At 41.3% G+C, this 22,657-nt stretch overlaps 1 protein-coding gene across 2 annotated transcripts in view; it reads right to left on the reverse strand.

Moving 5' to 3' along the window:
• Positions 1-22,657, reverse strand: part of megf11 (multiple EGF-like-domains 11) — a 103,888-nt gene that overhangs the window by 61,853 nt on the left and 19,378 nt on the right. For both annotated transcript variants that reach the window (XM_034684828.1, XM_034684829.1), the window contains exons 2-6: positions 15,384-15,528; positions 11,861-11,975; positions 9,873-9,974; positions 9,356-9,456; positions 3,202-3,294 (exon numbers count right to left, since the gene is read on the reverse strand). In XM_034684828.1, coding sequence (XP_034540719.1) covers positions 3,202-3,294; positions 9,356-9,456; positions 9,873-9,974; positions 11,861-11,967 — 403 coding nt within the window. In that variant the 5' untranslated portion in view covers positions 11,968-11,975; positions 15,384-15,528. The remainder of the gene's footprint in view (positions 1-3,201; positions 3,295-9,355; positions 9,457-9,872; positions 9,975-11,860; positions 11,976-15,383; positions 15,529-22,657) is intronic.

The following is a 22,657-nucleotide window of genomic DNA, read 5'->3' on the forward strand; positions in this document are numbered from 1 at the left end:
TAAGTGTGATAGATCTCTCCTTAGAACACAGAGGATGCTCTGTGGTTAACAAAGCTCAACTACTCCTTGGACTTTTAAGAATGTGGGTAGCATTGATTTTTAGAAACTCTGCACAGGCACGTGATCATTTCCACCACTATAAGGGAATGCAAGCTTAAAGGCAGGCAGAGAGGAGAAAAAGTAAAAGCTCCTTATTCACACGCGTTCCTTCAACCTGGGAACGTATCATTATCCAACTGAAGCACATGAAATCAATGATAGTGCTTCATTGCACCGCATATTTCACAAGTGATGGCAGTCATGGCTAAATACACCTCGTACCTAAACATCTATCTTTATCACACTGTGTTTGAAAAGCTGTTATTACTATAGCAAATAGTAACCCCTGTGTCAGACTCATCAAGAGCTGAATAGTTTGCAGTGATAGAGGCGAAGAGAACGGGTCATTTTCTTTTGCTTTAGAGAAATGAAGTCTATCTTAACCGGAGAAACTCATAAGATTGTGTAGCAGGCCTTCTATAACTTGTAATATTCCGCAAAGATTTGATTTCCTCATTTCATATCCTGCTTCTTTTTACAGCAACATATATTTGTTGCAAGCTACAACCAATAACATCACTGCTTAAGCAAAACCTTGCACTTCACTTAAGTTGAGTAAAATGACCAAAGACATACTGCTCAGTCCCATAAGTACAGCTCCATCTACCTTGATTGCTTTTACAAAAAAAGAGAACTACTGCTCTCCCCGTTTTATTGAGTCTAATGTTTTTAAACTATTGCTTTTACTTACATGGTGGAAATCCTACTGAGAGCTGTGTTGTTTTTCAAGACAACAACTACTGACAAAACAAAGTATCCACAGTGTGTCAGAGAAAAGAAGACAATAACACATTTCCATATAAAGAGAGAAGGACGCAAAGCAGCAGAAAACACAAGCACAACAGAGAAAAACAGACACATAGAAAGACAGAATCATAGGTACATGTAACCTTCAGGCCTTCAGCTTGAAATAAAAAATAAAAAGTAATTGCATGAAGTGATCAGAGAGGCATGTTCAACACCACACTCAGGAAACACAAACACACGCAGGCATCAGAGAGAAATCACACCAACCAGCATCAACAATTAATCATTCATCACTCTTATGGGAAAACAAAGCCTCAGCTCAGAGTGCTCCAAATCCACATTTGTCGACAGCAAACATCCTGTTTTTGCTGTTTTATCTGTTGTCCACGTCCACCAGCGTGTCCTTGAGATGAATCTAAGACACCCCAGGACTGCAGGCGGGTCACAGAGCAGGTCTGATCTCAGTGGGACCATCGCCTCGGGCCGGGGAAGAGGATGAAATGTTTTCTGGCTACAGCAGGTGGACACCAGCGGGCGAAAAACAGACGATATCTTCACTGCTTTCCCCCTACACAACTTACTGACCCCCTCCTCTGCTCCAGCACCATCACCTTATTGCCTGCTCTGACCACAAACAGCACAACTCTTTTATTTTCACCACCTGACCCATATACAAAACTGCTTCCTGGTGGGTGCTGCTCCAGAAACGAGGTCCAAGCCTTTGATCGAGCTCCAGATCGGCAGCTGAAAAAGGCTGTCACTTCAGCTTTAGGCCGCTCTGCATCCCACGGCAGCTCTTCATCTCTGAGCCGAGGCGACACACTTTTTCTTTTTTTAATCACATTCACTCATCCTTCATCATGTGACCTGCTCATTCTGCCCTCTAACCAGCCGTCGTATCAGGGAATTCGCTTTTATGTGAGCACAAACACCTCGGTTGAAACATAATGGTAGTAAAATAAACAGAAAGTGAACCATGGCAGTGATGGTGCTGGAACTTGGAGGATAGATAATGTATGAGCCAGATGATCAGGGCAGCATCCACTTACAGAACAACAAGTTATGTTCCCATCACCTTTCTGAGCTAGTTGAAAAGTTAAATTTACAGTAAAAGACAAAAAACATGCTGAACCATTTACAAGACAGGGGGGAAAAAATCAGGGCGGGGTGGGGGGGGGGGGTAGATTTAATTTAAAATTTGGCACACATTCCTCATTTCTACAGATGAAAGCTCGTAAATGAAAAAGCCTGGAATCATGCCTGGTAGGGAAATCTAAAGTTATGAATAATGCCTCTGTCTCAATCATGAAGTCTGTTTTAATAAGGTGGATTAGCGCAGCACCTGCAGGCAGGAAGACACACACGGCTGCACTCCTAACCAACCAACAGTGGGAACAAGAGTCCCCCTGGGGGCCCTGAACCTCACATCATCCCCATTGGACCATCACCAGTCTGACAGAGTTTGCACCAGCAAACAGCTCCGGCTTGTCATCTACGCCCATGAATCCACCTCCATTGGGCCGGCGCTGCAGCGAGGGCAGCTGATTTACACACGGTTGCTAATCAGGGAATGGCTCTCCTGCTAATGAAAACTCATAGATCCATACAATAACACTAGTGATATGATTTTAGCTCCCATTACTCATTCCTAAGTGTGCAACAGGCAGTGAAATGCTACATGGAGCAGACAGAGTAGAGGAAGAATTTGGGGTCAGAAATGTAGATGCAGAAAATGTGGAATGGGTCACTGCTATCTGTGTGAAACAGCCTCTTGTATGCACATTTTCTATTTCTCTGCAGACATAAATATCAGGAAGGAGTAAATAGATTCCCTACTCCTGGCTAGCCTTAGTGACGCTCCAGCATTTAGCTGATTGCAGGATGGATTCGCTCACCTCCACCCTCCCATCACTCCTTGAGTCCAGCTCTGGGAGCTGCGGGGAAACCCTAGTAAATAGAGAGGCCAGCACAATGGTGTGTTCAGCCTGGCATTGATTCCTCATTCCACTGAACAAGCCATGGGCACCAGTCTAATCATGATTAAGATTATAACAGAAAGCTCAGTAGACACAAGGGAGGGGGGGGGGGGTGCAACCATCCATCCATCCGCTATATTCATCAAGCAAATCACTTCCACTTCCAGCAAATGAGAATGAATTCATTGTGACTTACCTGTTCCATTGGCTGTGTTTGCAAAGAAGAGAGGATACAAAGCTAAGCAGCTTTGAGATAGACGCACATTGAGGCAAAACAGATTCACAGGAAATTCTTACGGTCTAACTGGCTGTGAAAGCCATTTAGAAATAAATGAGTCTAAGTGACTAATTGTAAGCTTAGGAGGAAAAGTGCACTCACCACTAGAGCAGTCCAGTCCGCCCCATCCGGGCTCACACTGGCATGTATCCGGAGACACACAACGGCCGTGGACACACTCCTCTGTACACAGAGCTGAGAAACACAGACCATCCCTCATCAGTGTGGTTTATAATTGAGTTAGCACACACACAAGCAGAGAGTAAAACATCATTAAACCACCAATAAACAGCATAATGAAAACCACCCAGATAACAGCTGAAGGAAAATGGCCCATAAAATTGAACACTCAATATCTCCCTAATACCATCAGGGGGCTAAATCTTAACCATGGCACTCATATTCAGCATCAATCTTGTCTACTTGACACAAGGCTAAATGATTTCTTAGGAGATTGAGTCCTTGGTCAACATCTCTATTTATTACACAGCCTGACTCTCCACAATGAGCTGTAATCAGCAGACTTAGCCATGAAGGTACAAGCTGTAAATCCCTTCTAATTTGATCAGCCAGTCCTTTGTCATATAGTGATGCTTTAATGTAGCAGACCCAGGCACTGCAGTGTTTACAAAGTGTGCAGTTTTCTTGATCATTCATATTGAGCAACACGCCACCCGATTGATTGGGTTGGCATCAGTATGCCTGGGAGCGCACTCACAAGAGTCAGAGGTTTGGTTCAGCCGAATAATAAAGTGACCTACATGGAGTTTTTTTTTTTCTCTCTTTTTAGCCACAGCGCCATTTTTTTTAGTGTGGAGCCAAGAAAGAAATGTATCACAAAAATAGGCACTTAGCATGAATAAATCTGTGGCAGCCAAGGTCATCTGACCAGCAGGGTTAAGACGTGCAGACTCTTATCTGAGGAATGAGACCGTCAGGCCAGTAAGAGAGAGAAACCCCGCCTGATGAGAATCAGCAGTCCACTAACACGGCCTGTGGAGGGATGATACACAATCCAAGGACAGCAGAACAGACACGCCATCGCCTTCGCTGATCATGAAACACTTCGTCCAAGTTTTGCTCCTTTTTGTTCTTTAGTTTTTCCTTGTTTGATGATCACAAGTGGAAAAGGGCAAGAGGACAGCATATGTGATGTTTTATTTTTGTTACACAGCACTAGCCTGGGGCAGTTTTGTTGCTCTGTTTTCAATACTATGGCGCTCATCCTGCAGGCAGAGAGGTCAGCAGAGAGCAGGCTGCAAGCCTGAACAGTGTTGCTATAGATTATCACTCAATCAGGCTTCGATTAGGATCCACCGCCAGCAGGAGGGATGCAGCAGGAGAGAGGAGAAAAAGGAGTGAATCCCAAACACCCATGAGCTGGTGCTAATCGCAGAAATGCTCCCAAGGCAAAAATGGTAAACCAGAGATTGAAAGATAATTTAGGGCAGATTTCTGAGCACCAGTACTGTGGCAGAAAACTGTCTAATTACAGTAAGGCAGGAGAGGGAAAATGGGGAAGAGCTTCAAGATTTGTGCTGACGAAGGTGGGAGATTGACTCCATGTGATCAATGAGTCCGCGGTATGCAGAATATTCAAAGAGGAAAGGAGACGAATTCAATGTCACCATGATGAGTTGATTTCGTTTACTTTCAATCAGCAAATTCTGATCAGCGAAAGAGAACAGGGAAATGCAAATGTGTCACATCCTTTGGAGAAAAAAAGAAATATGGAAATTAAGTTTTGAATATGGGAGAAAGGATGAAGCGCACCCTTCTCCTGAGATCTGATCCGGTGTACTGAAGGGATGGCATAATAAAGTAGGAGGTAGGTCTTTCATTTTAATTGAAATTCATGAATCACTCTGCCTAACTCATGTCTAAGGAATCTGTTGGAAAATTGAGTCTTTCATCTAGATAAAAGGCTAATCTTACTCATTATGCAGAGGTGTTATCAGAACAGGGAACAATGGAGCTAATTGGTGATTGTCATGCAGTGTTAATACATTTAATATTCCTCCCCATTCAAACTACAATCTTTTAAAATGTCAGATAAAATACATTTGTATAGTCAAACTGCAAAGCTTTCCCCAGTTCTGGAGTGCTTTGCTGCATCCAGGGAAAAACCCTACTTGTACAACCAGTTTGTTTGTGATTTTGTAGTAAATTTGTAGTACAATAGTGATGAAAGTGACCTGAAAGAAAGGCAGAACATTGTGATGAACTGATGGATAAATCAATGAAAGGGATGTGCTCACTGAAGATATCAAACAGCTCCTTCCATCCACATGCTCTCCATCTAGTGCAGAGATGATTTATTTTAAAACTGTGTCTTTGAAGCATTAAAAAATTCAACAAAGCCAAAATGAAAATGAAATCAAAGGCACCGAATTCCTTTCTGGAGGAAAAATCTCATCATCTTCCTGATCATCAAAACCCAAATATGATGTGTGCATCCAGCATATGGCTCCCTGCAAAACAAACTTTCAAACCTCACTAATTCTGCCACCAAAGTCATTTCTGGAATTATGATTCAAGGCTGGACAGGCAAGAGTCATGTAGGAGTCATCTGGCCCAAATACTCTGCAAAAAAAGAGGGACTCACACAGCCCTGCAGAGCCTGTGAGCCTCTGAAGATATTACGAGCTGTTGTCATTAGCGAGTTCTCCTCACTTCCTCGTTCACAACTGTAATAATCATGCTTATTAGGAGGGGAATGAGTTTCTCACATCCACTTCATAGGCTAGTTACAGATTAAAGTAATGACTTACGACAGATCAAAGGTCACAGAATTAATAAAGACCTCTTGACGGAAACTTCAAGTGCTAATTGAAGCGAAACAGATCCAAGTTCAGCTTTCTGGTGGGGGGAGAGTTTTGAGAAAATTAACTTCCACAAGACATGATGAAACAAAAGAACAAATAAGGATACAAAAAAACATCCTTAAAGATAATGCTGCTGATGGAGCGTAAGAAGTGTTCTCCTTTGTGTGTTTTTGTGATAATTTTGGTTCATTGAGGGTCTTCGCATCATTCAATTTTCTCTCCTTTACGCTGATGTGAGTACTAATGTGGCACCACTGACTGTATTTAAAGATGAACAATGTGTCTCCAGCTCTGGAAAGTGAAGCCGAAATACACCCAAAAACAGGTTCTGATACTTTGAGATTTTGGAGCCAGAGTCTGAGCAGTAGGCACGACTTTAAGCTGAAAAAAAACCCCACATTAAACTTGCATTTAGAACAACAGAGATCCCTCAGGTTGGCCAGCCAGAAGCATAACAGCTTCTCCGATTTTATCTTCCCTACATTGGCTTCCAGTTAAATTCAGGATTCATTTTAAGGTTCTTGTTTTTGTGTATAGAGCTCTGCGTAGTCAGGCTCCTGAATATATTGCCGACCTGCTCCACCCCTACCTCACCAGTAGGTCACTCAGGTCTTCTGACCAGGGCTTGCTGGTGACCATGCTTTTGAAGTGGTGGCACCAACATTATGGAATGCTCTTCCTGTAAATATTCGCTCAGCTGTCTCTGTTGTCACTTTTAAAAAACTCTTAAAGACACATTTATTTAAAGAGGCCTTCGACTAATGTTTTAATTATGCTATTGTCTGCTTCTTTTAATGTTTTATGATTTCATTTGAATATTTTTCCTGTGAAGCACTTTGTGATTTTATTCTATGAAAGGTGCTATACTAAATAAAATGTACTTACTTACTTACTTCTTGTGTCAGTTTGAAGCAGACACACAGTTACAGAAAGTTCAATGACTCCTTTTCTGTCAGAGTTTGTCACATTTTCTTTTGTCATTTCTCCTCTAATCTGCTAATCATAGCACCACAGGGGCCGCATCTATCATCAGAGATGTCAACCATGGTGTTCTACCCAATTATTAGCATCAAGCAACTTGTTAAACTAATAAACTAAACTTATCTGAATAGTGACTGTTTGGAAATAAATTAGAATAATGAGAACCAATTAAAATGACAAGAACTGGTGGCCTAGTGGTCTGGGCACCCCACGTATAGAGGTTACAGTCCTCGACGTCGAGGTTGCCAGTTCAATTCCCGGCTGGTCGACCATTTACTGCATGTCTTCCCCATAGACTGTAAAAAATATGGACGAAGTATCTGTGACGTCACCCATCTGTTTCAGAACGCTGTTTTGAAGCCAATTGGCAGCAGCAGCCATATTGCTTCTGTTGAGTCAGTGTGACATAAAGGGGAAGGCTTTGAGCCTCCTAGCCAACAGCTGCAGTGTTCCCACAGGCAGCTGTGCCTCTCATTGGAAGACTAGTAATCTCAATATTTTGAAATTGCTGCGTTAGAAAAAAATTCACCCCCCTCACAGTGAGAGGACATCGAGAAATTAGCTATTCAGATTACACTCGTCTTTTGTACCAGGCTGTAAATATGTTTATTAATGCTACAAAGATCGTCTTTTTCCCATTCATGTGTATGTGACTTTCGGTACTTCTGGAGCCAGCCTCAAGCGGATCCTCGATGAACTGCAGCTTTTAACACTTCCGCATTGACTCATATTTTTAGACCAGAGGTTGCCGCTTGGTCTTCCCCCACTCTCTACTCACCACATTTCCTGTCTCTCTTCAGCTGTCCTCTCCATTAAAGGCGAAAAAGCCCAAATATATAACTTAAAAAAAAAAAAAAATGACAAGAACTATGATTGGGTAAAAAAATGGACCTGTATTTTGATCTTAAGGTTTGATCCATGTCCAGTCTGTTAACATGGAGGAGGGGGACTAGTCCACAGCCAGTTAATAGGGGGAGCACCAAACCTTTTGGTGTCACTTTTGGGCAGCTTTCATGTCCACCATATTTTCTAATACAAACAACATGTTTTCCAACAAAAAGAAAAGGAAAGAAGAGTTGAAAAGACAACCCATTTTTTATAGAAACACTATCTATTGATAGGGCTACAGTAAACTTCCATCACACATAAGGGGCTGTTCTGTCTTCAGTAAACAAGAATGTGTCCATAAATAGACAGCTTGAGTTAATTTTGGGTTGATTTACCCTTTAATGCCCCTTTTTGTCACTGCATGCAAAACAGCTCAGGGAGTACAAATCTCTTAATCCTGGTAGAGAGAGTGCTAGGATTAAAAGGGGTGGAAGAGTTTGCAAAGGCAGCAGAAAGCAAAACTGCCCTCTCAACCCTGTCAACTCAGTCGCCCCACTTCGCCTGAAAGAGGGTCAAAGAGGCTGCTTTTTTAAAGCCTTGCCAGACATAATATCAAATAAAAGCCTTTAAAGAGAAGGCCGGATTTGAAAGGCACCTCCACCATTCACAGGTTCACCTGGTTAACACCCTGAAAAAGGCTGTTAATGAACAAAAAGTTCTTTTGTCAGTCAAATGGTTAATGAATACATTATTGATCAAGCTGCACCTCCCCTTTCCAAGACCCCTCGATAATCACACCGGCTCTTATTCTTTGCTGGCAGGCCTCCAGGTTCTCCACTGCCCGAGGCTAGCAGACAAGGACGAGCCCGGCTGTGGTCAAAAGAGCAGACCTTCACGGATGTAGTCACTGTAACGCTAACTCCCTCATGATGCAAAAGATCTAGGAAAATATTAAAGTGTGAATCTTATCTTACTGAAAGGGAATAAAACATTAGGTAAGGCGAGAGTATCAAAAACTTAAATCTCAGAAGCTATATGTTCTGTCTTTATTTGGCCAACATGCAAAAATATTCAGTTTGATGTGCGGGAATAAAAATAGAAGTCAATGTACGCTAATGAAGCTGTGGAAATGACAGTGAGGGATTGTTATCAGCACATTGCTACAGTCTAATTTTCACGGCTTCGGCTCCTTTTTATGTTATTGAACTCTGCTGTGGTTTTATGGAGGGTGCTATACCTACTCAGTCTGTAACCTGGACCCTCTTGGCTCGTTAATTTTTCTCATTGTTATACAACTTCAATTAAATTACTCTGGCTGGAGGAGCTGTGTGCCGTGTAAAATACTGTGCCTTCTTGTTAAATCATGCTCAATCATCTGAAACTTAGTAAATTCACATGGATGGCTGCATGCTGACTGAGGAGGAGGTGGTGATGGCGTATTATTGGGTGTTCATATAAAGAGGATCAGACTGGAGCGGGGGCCGACAGAGGCGACGGGGCAGCTGCGAGCCACCCGCAGAAACGATCAATGCTACCATTTCCTACTTTTCTAAACGTCTAACAGACATGGCCTTAAATGTCATCACGGAGGACAGAGGAGTTTAAAACAGGGGGATACTCACGGACACACAAGTCTCCGCTCTCAAAGTAACCAGGGCAACACTGTGAGCGGCGCCTATACATGGTCCTCACTCCCCGCCGGTAAGCTGTCTTATAGCTGATCCTGGAAAAACAGACACAGAGACAGCAACATGAGGTAAAGAGTGACCCTTTCTGAAGGTCTGGTATGTATGTGGAGGGTGTAAGTAAGCTGGTCCAAGATTTCTGTTGTCATTGGCAATTTCTCAAAGTAAAACAAGGATAAACAAAAGTCCAAACTTCATAAAAGTCAGCATTTAGGAGGTGACTCTGTACTTATTTAGTCCGATGCCCACTATAAACCCTTAATGTGGTAATTAAACCTTTTACAGCAAGATGATTACAGTCAAAGGCATCCCGGCTTTGACCACTTCACTGTCAGTCACATTAACAAGGACAGTTAATGTGGCCTTCATAGACTTGGCTCAGATTTTGGGGGGGCGGTACAGGATGCTTGTCACACATATATGGAGATAGATGAGGAGACTCTTCCAAACATACCTGTGCCGTGTGCATTTAAACCAGTTGAGGATGTCGGTGCACCTGGTGTAATAGATCTGGTCAAATGGGTGAGCGTAGGACTCCTGGACGGTCACAGCATAGCTAAAAGACAGAAACGTAGAGACAGCAGTGGATAAAATAAGTTGTTTTAGTACTTTTTTATACTTCAGCTTTACTGCACCTACAAGGGAGGTATTGAACTTCTCTACAATTATCTTACAGCTATAATGTATTATGTATTTTCTCAGATTAAAATTTTAAATGGGAAGAAACTTGTTTCCCAAACCTTCTCTTATAAAAACAGTTTCCAGTTTGAGTACTTTGTAATGTTATCAGAACAAATAAGAAGTTTACCCAAAGGCATGTTCCCTCCTAAAGTGTTTAAGGCCCAAAGAGGGAAAGATAGTCTATATTGCCCACCTTTGATCTGTGGCTGGGAGAAATGGCAAACACTCTGCATCTTGAGAGGCTGAGATTTCACAACGAAGACAGTGGAAGTGTGTTCAATAAGATTTGGGACCCTTTGCTAAACTTTCTTTGTGGAAAAGATTAATATTATTAATATTAAGTGTCTTAACTGCATCATCCTGCTGCGAGTATGTGCCTTTGTTTTTTCACGTTTTTGGTTTTTTTTCCTAATAAGAACTGCTTAAGATAAGGGTTTAATGTGATCAAGGCTGCAATTGCAACAGTCATGCTCTTTTTTTTGTTCTTTTTTAAATTTTCCTTTTGGGAGGGGGGTGGCTTTTATTTTTAGATTTGCTGTTTTTTGTTAAGGCTGTATTTTCATTGTTTATAAAAGCAATAAATATATAGATTTTTTTAAAAAGATAGTCTATATTTCCTAAAATATGTAACATTATGGAGAACTCTCCTCTGCTCTGTAAATCAAAGGCACCTCATATTTTATCTACTTACCTCTCCAAGGAGGGCCAAACCCAGGCTTTGACAAATCACTTGTTTAAAAATTTAAACTGTGTATTAAGTGCTTAAAAGTAGCAAAGCTTCAACTAATAACATCAAAAGTCTGCTTTAACATTAATGTGTGAGTATTTACACTTCATCAAGATCACATCTAACAGGAACAAGGGCCTTTTTTTGCAGACGTTCCTTAGAGCTGTTATTAATTTAGGACATAAAATAAATTATGTATTTTCTTTATGATACGTTTTTTCTCTACTTGAAGACCTTTTCTTACAACTGGGTATTTTTACATTTTGCATTGATATTATGCTGAAATCAATGATCTGACTACATCTTTCATTAGTGAAGGATCATGCTTTGAACACAGAATTTCATTTTAGTGAGGAAAAAAAAACAATAACAGCACCCAGGTTTGGTCAGTGGATACAGTTCTGATTAAAGTAATACAATAACTGTGATATGCAAAAGAAAATACTGGAAAATAGCTTTTAGGTGATTCATACTGGTGATATATTCAGCCAGAGGCAGTCTGAGGATATTGGAGGACCTCAAAGCCATGAACACCGCTCGCCTGAAGAATTCATTTTGATGCCAACAAGGTGGAACGACCATCCCCAAGTACCTTCACCTTGGTCAGGCAATAATCTAGATAATATATCTTCACAGCTTTCTTTCCTCCCCTCTGCATTGAGGGCAGAAATTATTCCTGCTTATTTCTCATAAGTGACACTGCCCAGCACAACTAATAATTATTCAGGCTATATGGCTGTCGTGATTGATTGGGATGAGAGTACACTGATCAATTTGCCTGCGTATTTCATTTGAAGCTGCAACTCCTCCCATCTCTCAGCTGCCTGGCGACCTGAGTTGTGTGGGATCGATACTGCTGTATGGACTTTGAAAATAGATCTGGAACTTTGGTTAGGAGCGTTTGTAACAGGTACATCAAGAGATGCAGGATCGACGCCCTTATCCCTGGGAGCTGGAGCTGCTAAACTCAAGCAGTTTTTCTTTCCATATAAATGTGAATTTGCAATGACAAACACAAGGAGGATAATGCTCACCTCTCCCAGTGGCTGCACACATTAGGGTCATCGGGGTTCAGACTCCATACATTAGTGGTCAAGCCAAAAACAAGCAGAAGGGCTGGCAAGGCAACAGATAACCCCATTCTTCACTCTGAGCAGGAAAAAAAATACATGGTTTAGATTTTAAAGTTGTTCCACACTTTTTAGCTCTTTAAAGTAGGCTACAAAACTTAGTTGTTGCTTACTTTACAGGGGTACCTCAAGTAACACAATCACCTTAGACCAGGGGTTCCCAAACTTTTGAGCCCGCGACCCCCAAAATATAGGTGCCAAGGACTCGTGACCCCCACTGTCCCTCAAAGTGATTTAATGTGGCTTCATTTAGCTGGTCTGCAGAAAGTTAGCCTACCTATATGAGCATGTGTCTGTGTTTCCTGTTCCTTTATGAATTAACCTACTGCTACTGATGCTTTTGATAATTAACTGTTCATTAACCCTAAACTTAGAAGTCATCTAATGAAAGAAAGGCAGAAAACTCATTCCATTTTCTATTTTCAAGGTTTTATTTCAAATGTTGCTACTATTTTTGTCTATATTTTTGACTATAAAGGGTAAAATGTACTATTTTTAGATAACTTAAAAAAAAACATTCTTGAAGACATCTCACGACCCCCCATTTGTGTCCCCAGGGGGACCCACACTTCGGGAACCCCTGCCTTAGACGTAGTTCTTTAGATAAGACTAGATAACTGTCTAAAATATTGGTTTAAACTTTAGCTAATTTAGTTTATGGTAATCTGAAATGGACAAAGAAGGGAGAAATAAGGCAACATCTACTCCCTGCAAGAATAAGATGAGAAAATGTACACTACTTATCTGTGAAAAATATCTACAGCTAGAAGCCAGTTCAATTAGCATAGCCTGAACAAGTCAAGGCAGCTTGTGTCACTGTCTAAAAATATCAAATCCTCCAGAAATAAAACTCTTCAAAGCTTACATTTTCTTTTAAAGAATTTAATTTTATCAACACCAAAAAGCTGTGTTTAAGGCATAGTTATGGCAGAAGGGCAAACATAGCTAACGGGCAGAAGATGTAATTAAGGCAAGGTTTTCAAAAGAGAGGCAATGTTTTGATAATGTTTATGTGTGAACACAATTTTGAGAAGTCCTATGGTTTAATTTTCAGACTGTTTCATAAATTCACAGAGACAAGAGTCAAATAAAAAAGTTCCTGATAATTGAATTTGAGTTTATTTGATTAGGACAATGCACTTTATCAACATTTCTTTGAACAGTATGCCTCATTGTAAATATGCCGGAATTAGCACAACAGGTAAATATCATCCGTAGTCCTAAGGCAGGTACTCACATAAAACATAAAACTACATGATGTCACAAAACAGTTAACAGGACACAACACAAACTGACTTACAAACAGATTTTACATACAAAACGTTTGTGACATTATAAAAAAACAGGATGGAAGGTGAGGACAAATTAGCATCAAATTAGGAAACCGATTATTCATGTGTGAATGACTGGTTTGTTTTTAACCAATGTTTAAATGTATTTTTTAAAGGTAGTTCTGTACCTGAGCAGGCTGGCTGTGAAGGCAGATAAAGTCTGCATGGACTCACTACACCCACTCTCAGTCGAGTTTCAGCTACTCCCTTCTGGCCGGAGGTATAGATACCCAAAGATAAGAACAAATCGTGCTAAAAACTCATTAATTCCCATGGTAAGAACTCAATTAAATAAGATTCACAAGTGATCTAATTAAGGTTGTCTACAAGTACACCAATGTTATTTTATTTATTTGTATTTAAGCTGTGATTGTTGTTAACATTGGGCTAGCACTGACTACTACAGTGAAATAGCTACTATGGGTTGTTTGGATCACTTTGTTGTGTGTCTGATGTACCTTTCATGTTGTTGTGTTTTTTAATGCTGTGCTGTAAACAAATTGCCTTTTGGAGGACATTAAAGTTTTCTAAACTAAACTAAACTAAACTTCTCAAGCTCCCTAATGTACGCTGGTAGTGCCTCTGACAGACACGACCATTTGGCTGAATTAGGTTTTTCGTCTCTGCACATCACAGTCCCCTCTAGTTTGTGCTCTAGTATTTATCATATTGTTTTTTTTTTCATAAATTTGAGCAATGATGGAGGGGCAACTCAGAGGCTACAGCGTCCAAAAATATGTGAATGTTAGCTTAGCTCATGGCTAATGTATGTTGCATCATTTAATTGCGTGTTTGTAGCAATTAACAGACAATCAAATGTAATAAAGGGTGGACACTTGCTTTACTTCTGGTCTGTTAGAGGTACGTGTAATTGAATTTTGTGGCATCTGCAAAGAGTGAGACAAGCTGCTTCCTCGGTTTCAATTCTAATGCTAGGTTAAGCTAGCTGCCCTCTGCTGTAGACACATACACAGACTGAGGTATCAATCTTACATTCTCACTCCTGTTAAAAGCAAGTGAGGGTATCTCCAAATATTTTCAAACTTCTCTTTAGACATAAACATTGATTCTTTTTTAAAAACATGTATCACTGCTTCTTTAACAATTACCCTTCAGTGAGACCTACAAAAAGATGAAACCTCCACCCTGACTGTGACAGAGACACTGATTTGTTTGGATCAGCAGGATATTTCATTAGATGTAAAGGGAGAAGAAAAGTGAATATGATCAACAGACATGACAGTGATGGATTCACCACAGGTCTTACCTTAGCAAATAGCTAGACCTAAGATAAAGGATGTATGGATGACACGCATTTGACTGACACACAAAATACCTCATAGGTTAATGCCTGGATGCCATTAGTGGTAACATATCTTATGTGTGGTGACCTCTGAACATGATATAGCCTCATGAGAATAAAAACTCCCACATGGCTGTATTAAACACAGCAAAAACATGAAAACGAGCAGATAGATCTGACTTGTCTTTACATCGGTGTGGAGATAACAGATCATGATAGTATGTTTATTGTAAACATTAGATTGTGTGTGCTCTGCCTGAGCTTTGGTTTGTTATAGGAGCCCTGTGCTCAATATTTCTGAGTGACTGTATCCAATAACAGGGGCATTCACATGTTCAGCTAATCTTCTGCATTGATAGCAGCGTGTAGTTCACTCACACGTGAAGGAAAATCAATCAGACCTCCACTTCCTCTAAGTAGCAGTTCATCTGAACAGGCAGAGGTTAAAGTCATGTTCATTTCCTTAACAGGATGATTAATCAACATGCACACATGTTTTAAAGGGCTAAAGCTGCTTTCATATTCAGGCCCCTCTCTGGCACAATCCTGTTAAATACTACAGGGACTCTACTTGATTGACTTGAAAGCTTTTATTGCTCCTGTGATTAGACCACCACCCTCAGTCATTGTTCTGACGGGCGAAAAAGAAAAAAGTAGAATACCTCAAAAGTTGTCACATTCTTTTTTTAAAGTTCTCAGTCGTACGCCTAAAGCAGAGGGCCAAAGAAGTGATACAATCTTCTTGAATATGTGGCCAGAGCAAGCAGCCGGAGGCACGTGACCTAAAGCTCACCTAATCTTTCAGCCTGTGGTCCTTGGGGTTTTTTCTTCTGTGAGACTGAGGGGGCTCTGGAAGCACAAAGTGACAGAAGTGCTGCTGTGCCCCGACACACACACACACACACACTTGCTGTGAGAGGTGATGACAAGTCGCAGATCTGTGGGAGAGAGGAAAAATAATGAGCTTATGATGACACACAGAAGACACACACTTCCACGCTTGCTCCCACACGCATGCGTGCATACAAACTCATACATTTCTTATGGGATCAAGAATCTCAACAGGGGGAAAGTTCACAAAAGCTGCTCTTGAAAGACCAATTTACTCTGCACAGCCTCCGCATCCAACCGCACAGTTTTCAGCCCATTTTTCAGTGTCCCTCCCACCTGGTATCCACGGACGCAATGAAGTTACCCACTGAAATAAAAGCCTACATTAACTCAAGAGGGCCGGATACAATGAACTCTGTACACACTTCAAACACTACAAGTGGCTTGTCCACAATGTGACAAGCTCACGTTATATGTGCTCATTAACTAAGCCTACACAAGGGTTACTGCAATGATAATGCAGGCGTGAACAGAACATTGATGTTTTCGTCATCTCCCCCCACACTGCTCTTAATGATTCCTCTGAAAGGTCAGAGGGCTGGTTTGAGATTCTTCTGACCTTCATCTGCTATGAATTCTGAATTAAGATGTGACACGAGCACATGAAAATAATGTGGCTGCTTTTGTTCTTAGCTGAATCAATTATTCAACACTTTCCTTGCATGTAAACTGTTGTAAAAATTAAACCGGATGGACAGAGCAACTGATGCACAGAGAGTTTCTCATTATGTTTAGTGCACTCCCAAATAAGCATATTATGTTCTGTTTGTTATCACTACAGAATTTAAATTATATGATAATGAATTAGCCAGTTCTAAAATTGTATAATGAAAGTTTAACTTCTATGTGATATGATTTTCATAGGAATCAGACATTACACCACTTTGAATCAACCGTAACCTTTAAATAAACACAGTACTTTGATAAGGGACCTTTCAAATTTAACTGTTTACCTTTGACATGATGGATTTTTTTTTTTTTAAAGAACAGAGAATAATTTAAATCCGTATTAACATGCTTTATTTACTTGTTTGGGTACTTATCAAGAAAACTTGAGAACTGTATTAGAATAACCAGAATAATTTGAAGAGTTTCAATCTACGAAACTTTTGTAGTTCTGTATTGTTATTGTTCTGTGTTATGACACATTACTCTTTTGCTATCGTTACCAAGCGGCAACCTCCGGTCTCAAAATATGAAGCCCATGCGGAAGTGTTATAAACTGCAATTCATCGAGAATCCGCTTGAGGCTGGCAGCAGAAACACCGGAAACCACATTGACAACTATTCAAAAAAGACGATCTTTGCAGCATTAATAAACACGTTTACAGCCTGGTTAAAAAAACAGCTTGGCTCTAAGTAGCTAATTTCTCTATCAACACACACTATACAGGGGGGATTTTTTTTTTAATGCAACGGTTCAGAAGATATTAGGATTACGAGTTTTTACCCAAATAAGGACATGACTGACTTGACTCCCGGTCGGGAACACATAACTGTTGGCTAAGAGGCTCAAGCTCCGCCTCTTTACGTCACAATATGCCTGGCATTTCCATTATGGCTGCCGCCATCGATTTGCTTCAAAACAGCACTCAGGAACAGATGGGTGACGTAACAGATACTACGTCCTTTATTTATACAGTCTATGGTTGTTACCAGTTGTTAACATTGTTGTCACATGTAGTTGGTGTTGTTGAAACCATTGTTAAAGCTAGGGTTGGTAGTCACGGAAAACTAGTATGAATTTGACTCTAGCAATTCCTCAGGACTCTAACCTGTAACCTGTCTTGGATACCCTGTTGTTATTATGTTTTAGTTTTTTACAAATTGTTCTTCCCGTTCGTAATCTTATTAGTCGTTCTGTGTATTTTGCTGTTGAGTTATGGATTTATTTTCCTAACATTCTCTGAAAAAGTGTTCTTCAGAGAGATCCTGCTTTTACTCTCCATTGCAGAGCTGAAGATATTTGTCCGACCGCGAACCCGACCAGACCTGGGCCTGGTTCGGTCATAATTTCTATGATTTTACACGGGCTCGGGGCCGGGCTCGGGCCGGGCTCTGGCTTGTGCGGTAAATGAGCGGTCAGGTGAATCTGGACTCCGCTCAGCAAGCAGTCGTGCGTCAACGGCACGAGCACTGGCTCGCGCGTAAAGTGATAATACAGGACCTCTATAAGACGCATCATTCCTCTGGCCAAAATTTAACCAGCTGAGAGTGTTGTCACACTCAGACAGGGAGGCCGTACATGCTCATGCCCACACTCTTCTACAAGCTCTGCACGGTGACCCAGAGCCCTCCAGAGACGAGCACACCGATCCTCTGGCAAAAAGAGCAAATTTTGAGGAGTGGGAAAATGTACAGCGAGCTGACTGGGAAGACGATGAGGTATCTCCCTACATTAAAAGGACTGTCATGGAAGATGAAACCAATGTTCTTGGCTGGTGGCAGATCAACAGACCATCCTACCCTATAAAAAAATCTAGGTCATTCGGGTTCGGACGAGTTCGGGCAGAATTCTGTCGGGCTCGGGTCGGGTATAACTTTTAAGGCCCGACTACAGCTCTACTTGATTGTGCATTTGACACAGACCCACAGGAAAAGGGAAGGTTTGTTTGTTTTCTCCATTACCAGGAGATTCTGATCTGACCTGACATTAATTACCTGTCCAGGATATGTAATCACAGACAGATGAAATTCCAGCTCTTACTCCGTTAGATCTGGTCGCTGTGTGCCTCTACTGGAATATTTGTGTGCAGCGCAGCATGTGTCAGTGAAACAGGGCTGAATGTCAAGGACAAGAAAGTCTCTGATATTTGTCATGCCTGAACAGATCCCTGCCATGTCCTTTTAGTAGCGTGAATTCTAACATTTGAGTGTTAAAAAAAAGAAAAGACAAAGTGTAATCCACTTTTCATTATGGTTCACTGGGTCTCAGAGACCTCCTGCTCATTGTTTATTCTGCATACAGCAAGTGTGAACAAAGAGCACTGCATAGGACTCACAAGCAGGATCAATATGAAGCTTATCACTTGGGTCTCTCCTGAACGCCTCTTTCCCTTTATCTGCTTTGGCCGACAAAAGCAGTTTGTTTCAGTTTTGACTTCAAACGTGTTCATTTACACCAAACAAAATGTTCCTCAGAGTCTGTTTTTCCCCTTAAATTAATACATCTTCGTTCCTCACCACCTTGAATTCTGAGGCTGCGGTAACTCCCTCAATCGCTGCGATCCAATCCTGCTGACAAACTGCTGAAATAGCAATAAGTTCTGGGCTATTGATAGAGACGGAAGAGCAAAGGACGAGGCGCAGGGTTTAGTGTTCAGGTGTATGTGAGGAGAAGGACTTCTGAATATTGAATGCATTAAAGTGAATCTCAGGTGTCCGATGAAGACACTGGCATTAATGAGCCAAAGACACCCATGTCCCGGATACTGGCCATCAGTAGGGACATCTGCATGATTAAAGCCATGCGTCTACAGTGTGTGACTTATTAAAGTGCAATGCAATTAAGCACCCTGTCCCCTGGCTGACCAGCACCTGCACTCGGCCTTGAGTGATGCTCAGCAGGCATGACTGACTGGCACAAGTCAGGAGCTCACCTCCCATCTATAGATCCCAGCTGCCTCCCAGGCTCATCTCAGTGAACTATGCGCTCATTTATCACAATGCTCCATTTGGTCTGGCTTGTGTTAATTTACATCTGCATAATGGAAACCAGTCAACAGAAACACAGCTTGCTGTTGCAATCTCGTCTGGAGCGGCAGAGAGAATGCCTGATCAGATGTGGGCTTCTGTGAGCAACATGCATTTGCACAATCAGCATATTATTCTTCCTTTAAATTCAAGCACAGACCTCAAGCACAATTTTTATGAGAATTCTGCTGGCCACTTGATCTGTTTTGTAATCACTACTGAAGGATTCCCGGAGCAGCCTAATTTGGAGTGATCTAAAGGTTACAGGTGTAACCGCACAGCGCAGAGTGCCAATGAGATAAGCCCCACTGCTGGCCGTGGCTGTCTGCTGCTGCGGGCTGTGAGTCATTAAGAACCAGGCCTCATTAGAGAGGCCATGGTGTGGTGCATCATAGACACTGCGTCCCCTTTGGCTTCAGCCACATACCTGAGGGCCAGATGCGTTACAGGCCAGTGGCCTTGTTGCAAAGGTTCCTGGTACAAAGAGAAAACGAAAAAATGTTAAGACAATTCTAAGATCATGATGTTATTTAAGAATTTTCCCTTAAAGTTAAAACTAGATCCTGGTAAAGATAAAGGTTATTCACAAAGCATCATAGTTAGGGGTGGGAATTGATACGATTTGATCAATGTCAATGCCATTGTCGATTCTGCTTATCAATCCAATTCCTTATCAATTCTCCTAACGATTCATGAGTATTTTTTGAGGGGGAAAAAAGTAGTTCTACACAGTCTTCTACACCAAAAGGAACCATTTTATTTTTTCCAAAATTATTTCTGCACAAGACTGAACATGAACATATTCAACTTGAACATTCTGAACAATAGGTTGACCTCATTCTTGGCCGTGTGAGTCCAGACGCGCAGTGGCGGTTCTAGGGAGGGGCCAACAGGGGCCAGTGCCCCTGTAAAACTGAACCTTGACCCCCTGTGGCCCCCTCTCCACACCAAAATAATATACAATATACAATAAAAAAAGCTTCGGTATCGCGCCGATATTACAGGCAGAACATATGCGTGTGGCACTTGGTTCCAGTCCCTTAGAGCGCTAAGGGACTCATGTTGAGTGTAAACAGCCAAACAGCTGCTGTCAGTCTGCATTTTGATCTAGTACACAGTAGTATGTCTAGTATATAGGGATGCACTGATGTTTTGCCAGTTTGTTCTCAGCCGGTCCTCGCCCTTCTCAGTCTCTTTTGTCAGGGTTGAATGTGTCCCTCTGACAACACCCTTGGCCCTAGCCTGGCCCCGTAGTAAAATTGGTCTAGAACCACCACTGCAGACGTGGCCCCTCGAGCCTGAATGAAAAGACTTTGAATTTGGAGAGGAAAAACACTTTTCCTCCGGGGTTCATCGCGGAGGTATTTTACCTGCTCTCGGTGCCTAATTTTTGGCTGCGTGAGTCCGGACGTGGCCCTTTCGAGCCTGAGGGAATACGTCTTGACTCCGAAAGAAGAGAGAGATAGGTGAGGGTTCGCCTCCCCGACGCGAACATGTTCAAATGGAACCCTTCTCCACTTTGGCTGGACGCGAACCCCAAGCTTCAAGGCTGAGTCGACAAATGCTTCAGCATATTCAAGGTATTTGATTTGCACCTAGGAGTTCTGCATCTTTAAGAAGAATCGATAACATTTAAGGTGTACAATTCTGATGGAATTGATCAATTGGAACTGGTTCTAAGTCGGATCCGTTTTTGATTCCCACCCCTAATCATAGTCCTTAGCTCATAAGGTAAAAACTGTCACTCAACAAGTGTAGTAGTGAGAAAGACTTTTAAGCGCCTGAGGAGTTTCTCAAGGAGACGAAGAGATCTCAGGAAGATGGTTAGATAGGGGAAATGTTCTCCAAACACTGAGTGACTGTGACCTAATTAAATGCTATATCCTGGATCATGCAGCAATCATGTTCATGCTCCCATCTTCAAACCAACACAACAACTCAATATCGGTAGAAATGAAAGTGATTACAACATTAATCATTAATAAACCAAGACAGCACAGAATAACATCGGCAGCAACAAGCTGCACAAAATGATTAAAACAACAGCATTACAAGGTTCATGTTTAACATGAGACATCACACTGTGATCAATGCATTAAGGAGAGACATTACAGCAGATGTCTCACTCGGATTAGCTACAGAGAGGTGCAGAGAGAGTGCAGATCACACACTCATTTATCGATCTTAGATGCTGACCGGATACAAGTTTTAAAAAAGTGTGTCAATGGTTTGTCTGCCCATGGTATGTTCACATGTGTGTGGGAACACAGATCATTTTTAGCATATGAAGAGGCTACTGCACAAGTGAGCATGTGTTTTCAAACATTTGGAGGCTATATACTTTAGGTGCACTTAAAGAAGATGCCTGATCAGATTCTATGATCAGATTGATCAATTTCACTGTTTTTCTATGCCTGTTATGCCAAGATCAATCAATCACAACTTTTGGAAGAATGTGTAATACCCAGCAGTAATACCCTAGGGTCAACTACGCCTCCTTCCAAAGGAAAACAACCTGTCTCTCCTTTGCTCAAAGTTGCTCTGAGAGTGTTCATACATCATTCCTTGGTTAGGACTCATAGCTAAAAGTTTTAAGGCTAAGTTAGGAGCTCTCTAGGAGGATTCTTGATACAGGCACACAAGCAGGGGGTGAGGACATGTCAGAGGACACGCTGGGCAAGAAAATGAGGCAAAACTAAACTGAATGTTGCTAAAATCACAAAACCATTCAGAAACTCTTTGGGTAGTAGTTTAGGTAAAGTGGTTAAAATAACTGAATTGAGAGGTTCCCATGTTTCTGGTACCAAAAATAATTTTAAAAAACAGGAACATTTAAGGTTCCTGTTTTTGGCCATCAAGAGTAGGTAATTATTAGATCTTGATATTGGATCGAAAAACATAATATTGCGGATAAATTATTTGTTCCGACTTTCGGACTTTCATCTGTCTGGAAAACTTGCTGCAAAGAAATTGCAGCTGGCTGGTCAAACACATCAAACTTGATGCAGCATCTGTAGGACCACCACCCAGCACTACGCACCCAAGTAAAGGTTTAACATGAGTTATATCACGTTAGTGGCAAGGTACTCTATAAAACATTGAGCTGGTAAGAAATTAGTTGTGTATGTGTAGGGTTGCTAAGGGGTGAAACATTTCCATTAAATTTCCATGGGAAGTTATGATGGGGAAATATTCCAAATTGGACTTTACATGGGAATTAAGGTAATTCATTGGAATTTATGAGGATTTATGGGAATTAGCTGGGAATTAAGGGTCATTTATTAGAAAGGTATCATATCCAAGCATAAATATTTGTTTTGTTATAAGCAGACATCCATCCAAAATATAAATCATCTGTGCATGATGATGTTTGCATAATCCTGACCAAAACAACCAGATTTCAAAATATATGCTATTCCTCAATCACATGCTTACTGCAGGGCTATTGAGACCAGGCCCCCTACATACACTGTGCATTCCTCC

Source organism: Notolabrus celidotus, chromosome 6, assembly GCF_009762535.1.
Source record: "Notolabrus celidotus isolate fNotCel1 chromosome 6, fNotCel1.pri, whole genome shotgun sequence".
Classification (NCBI taxonomy): Eukaryota; Metazoa; Chordata; class Actinopteri; order Labriformes; family Labridae; genus Notolabrus; species Notolabrus celidotus.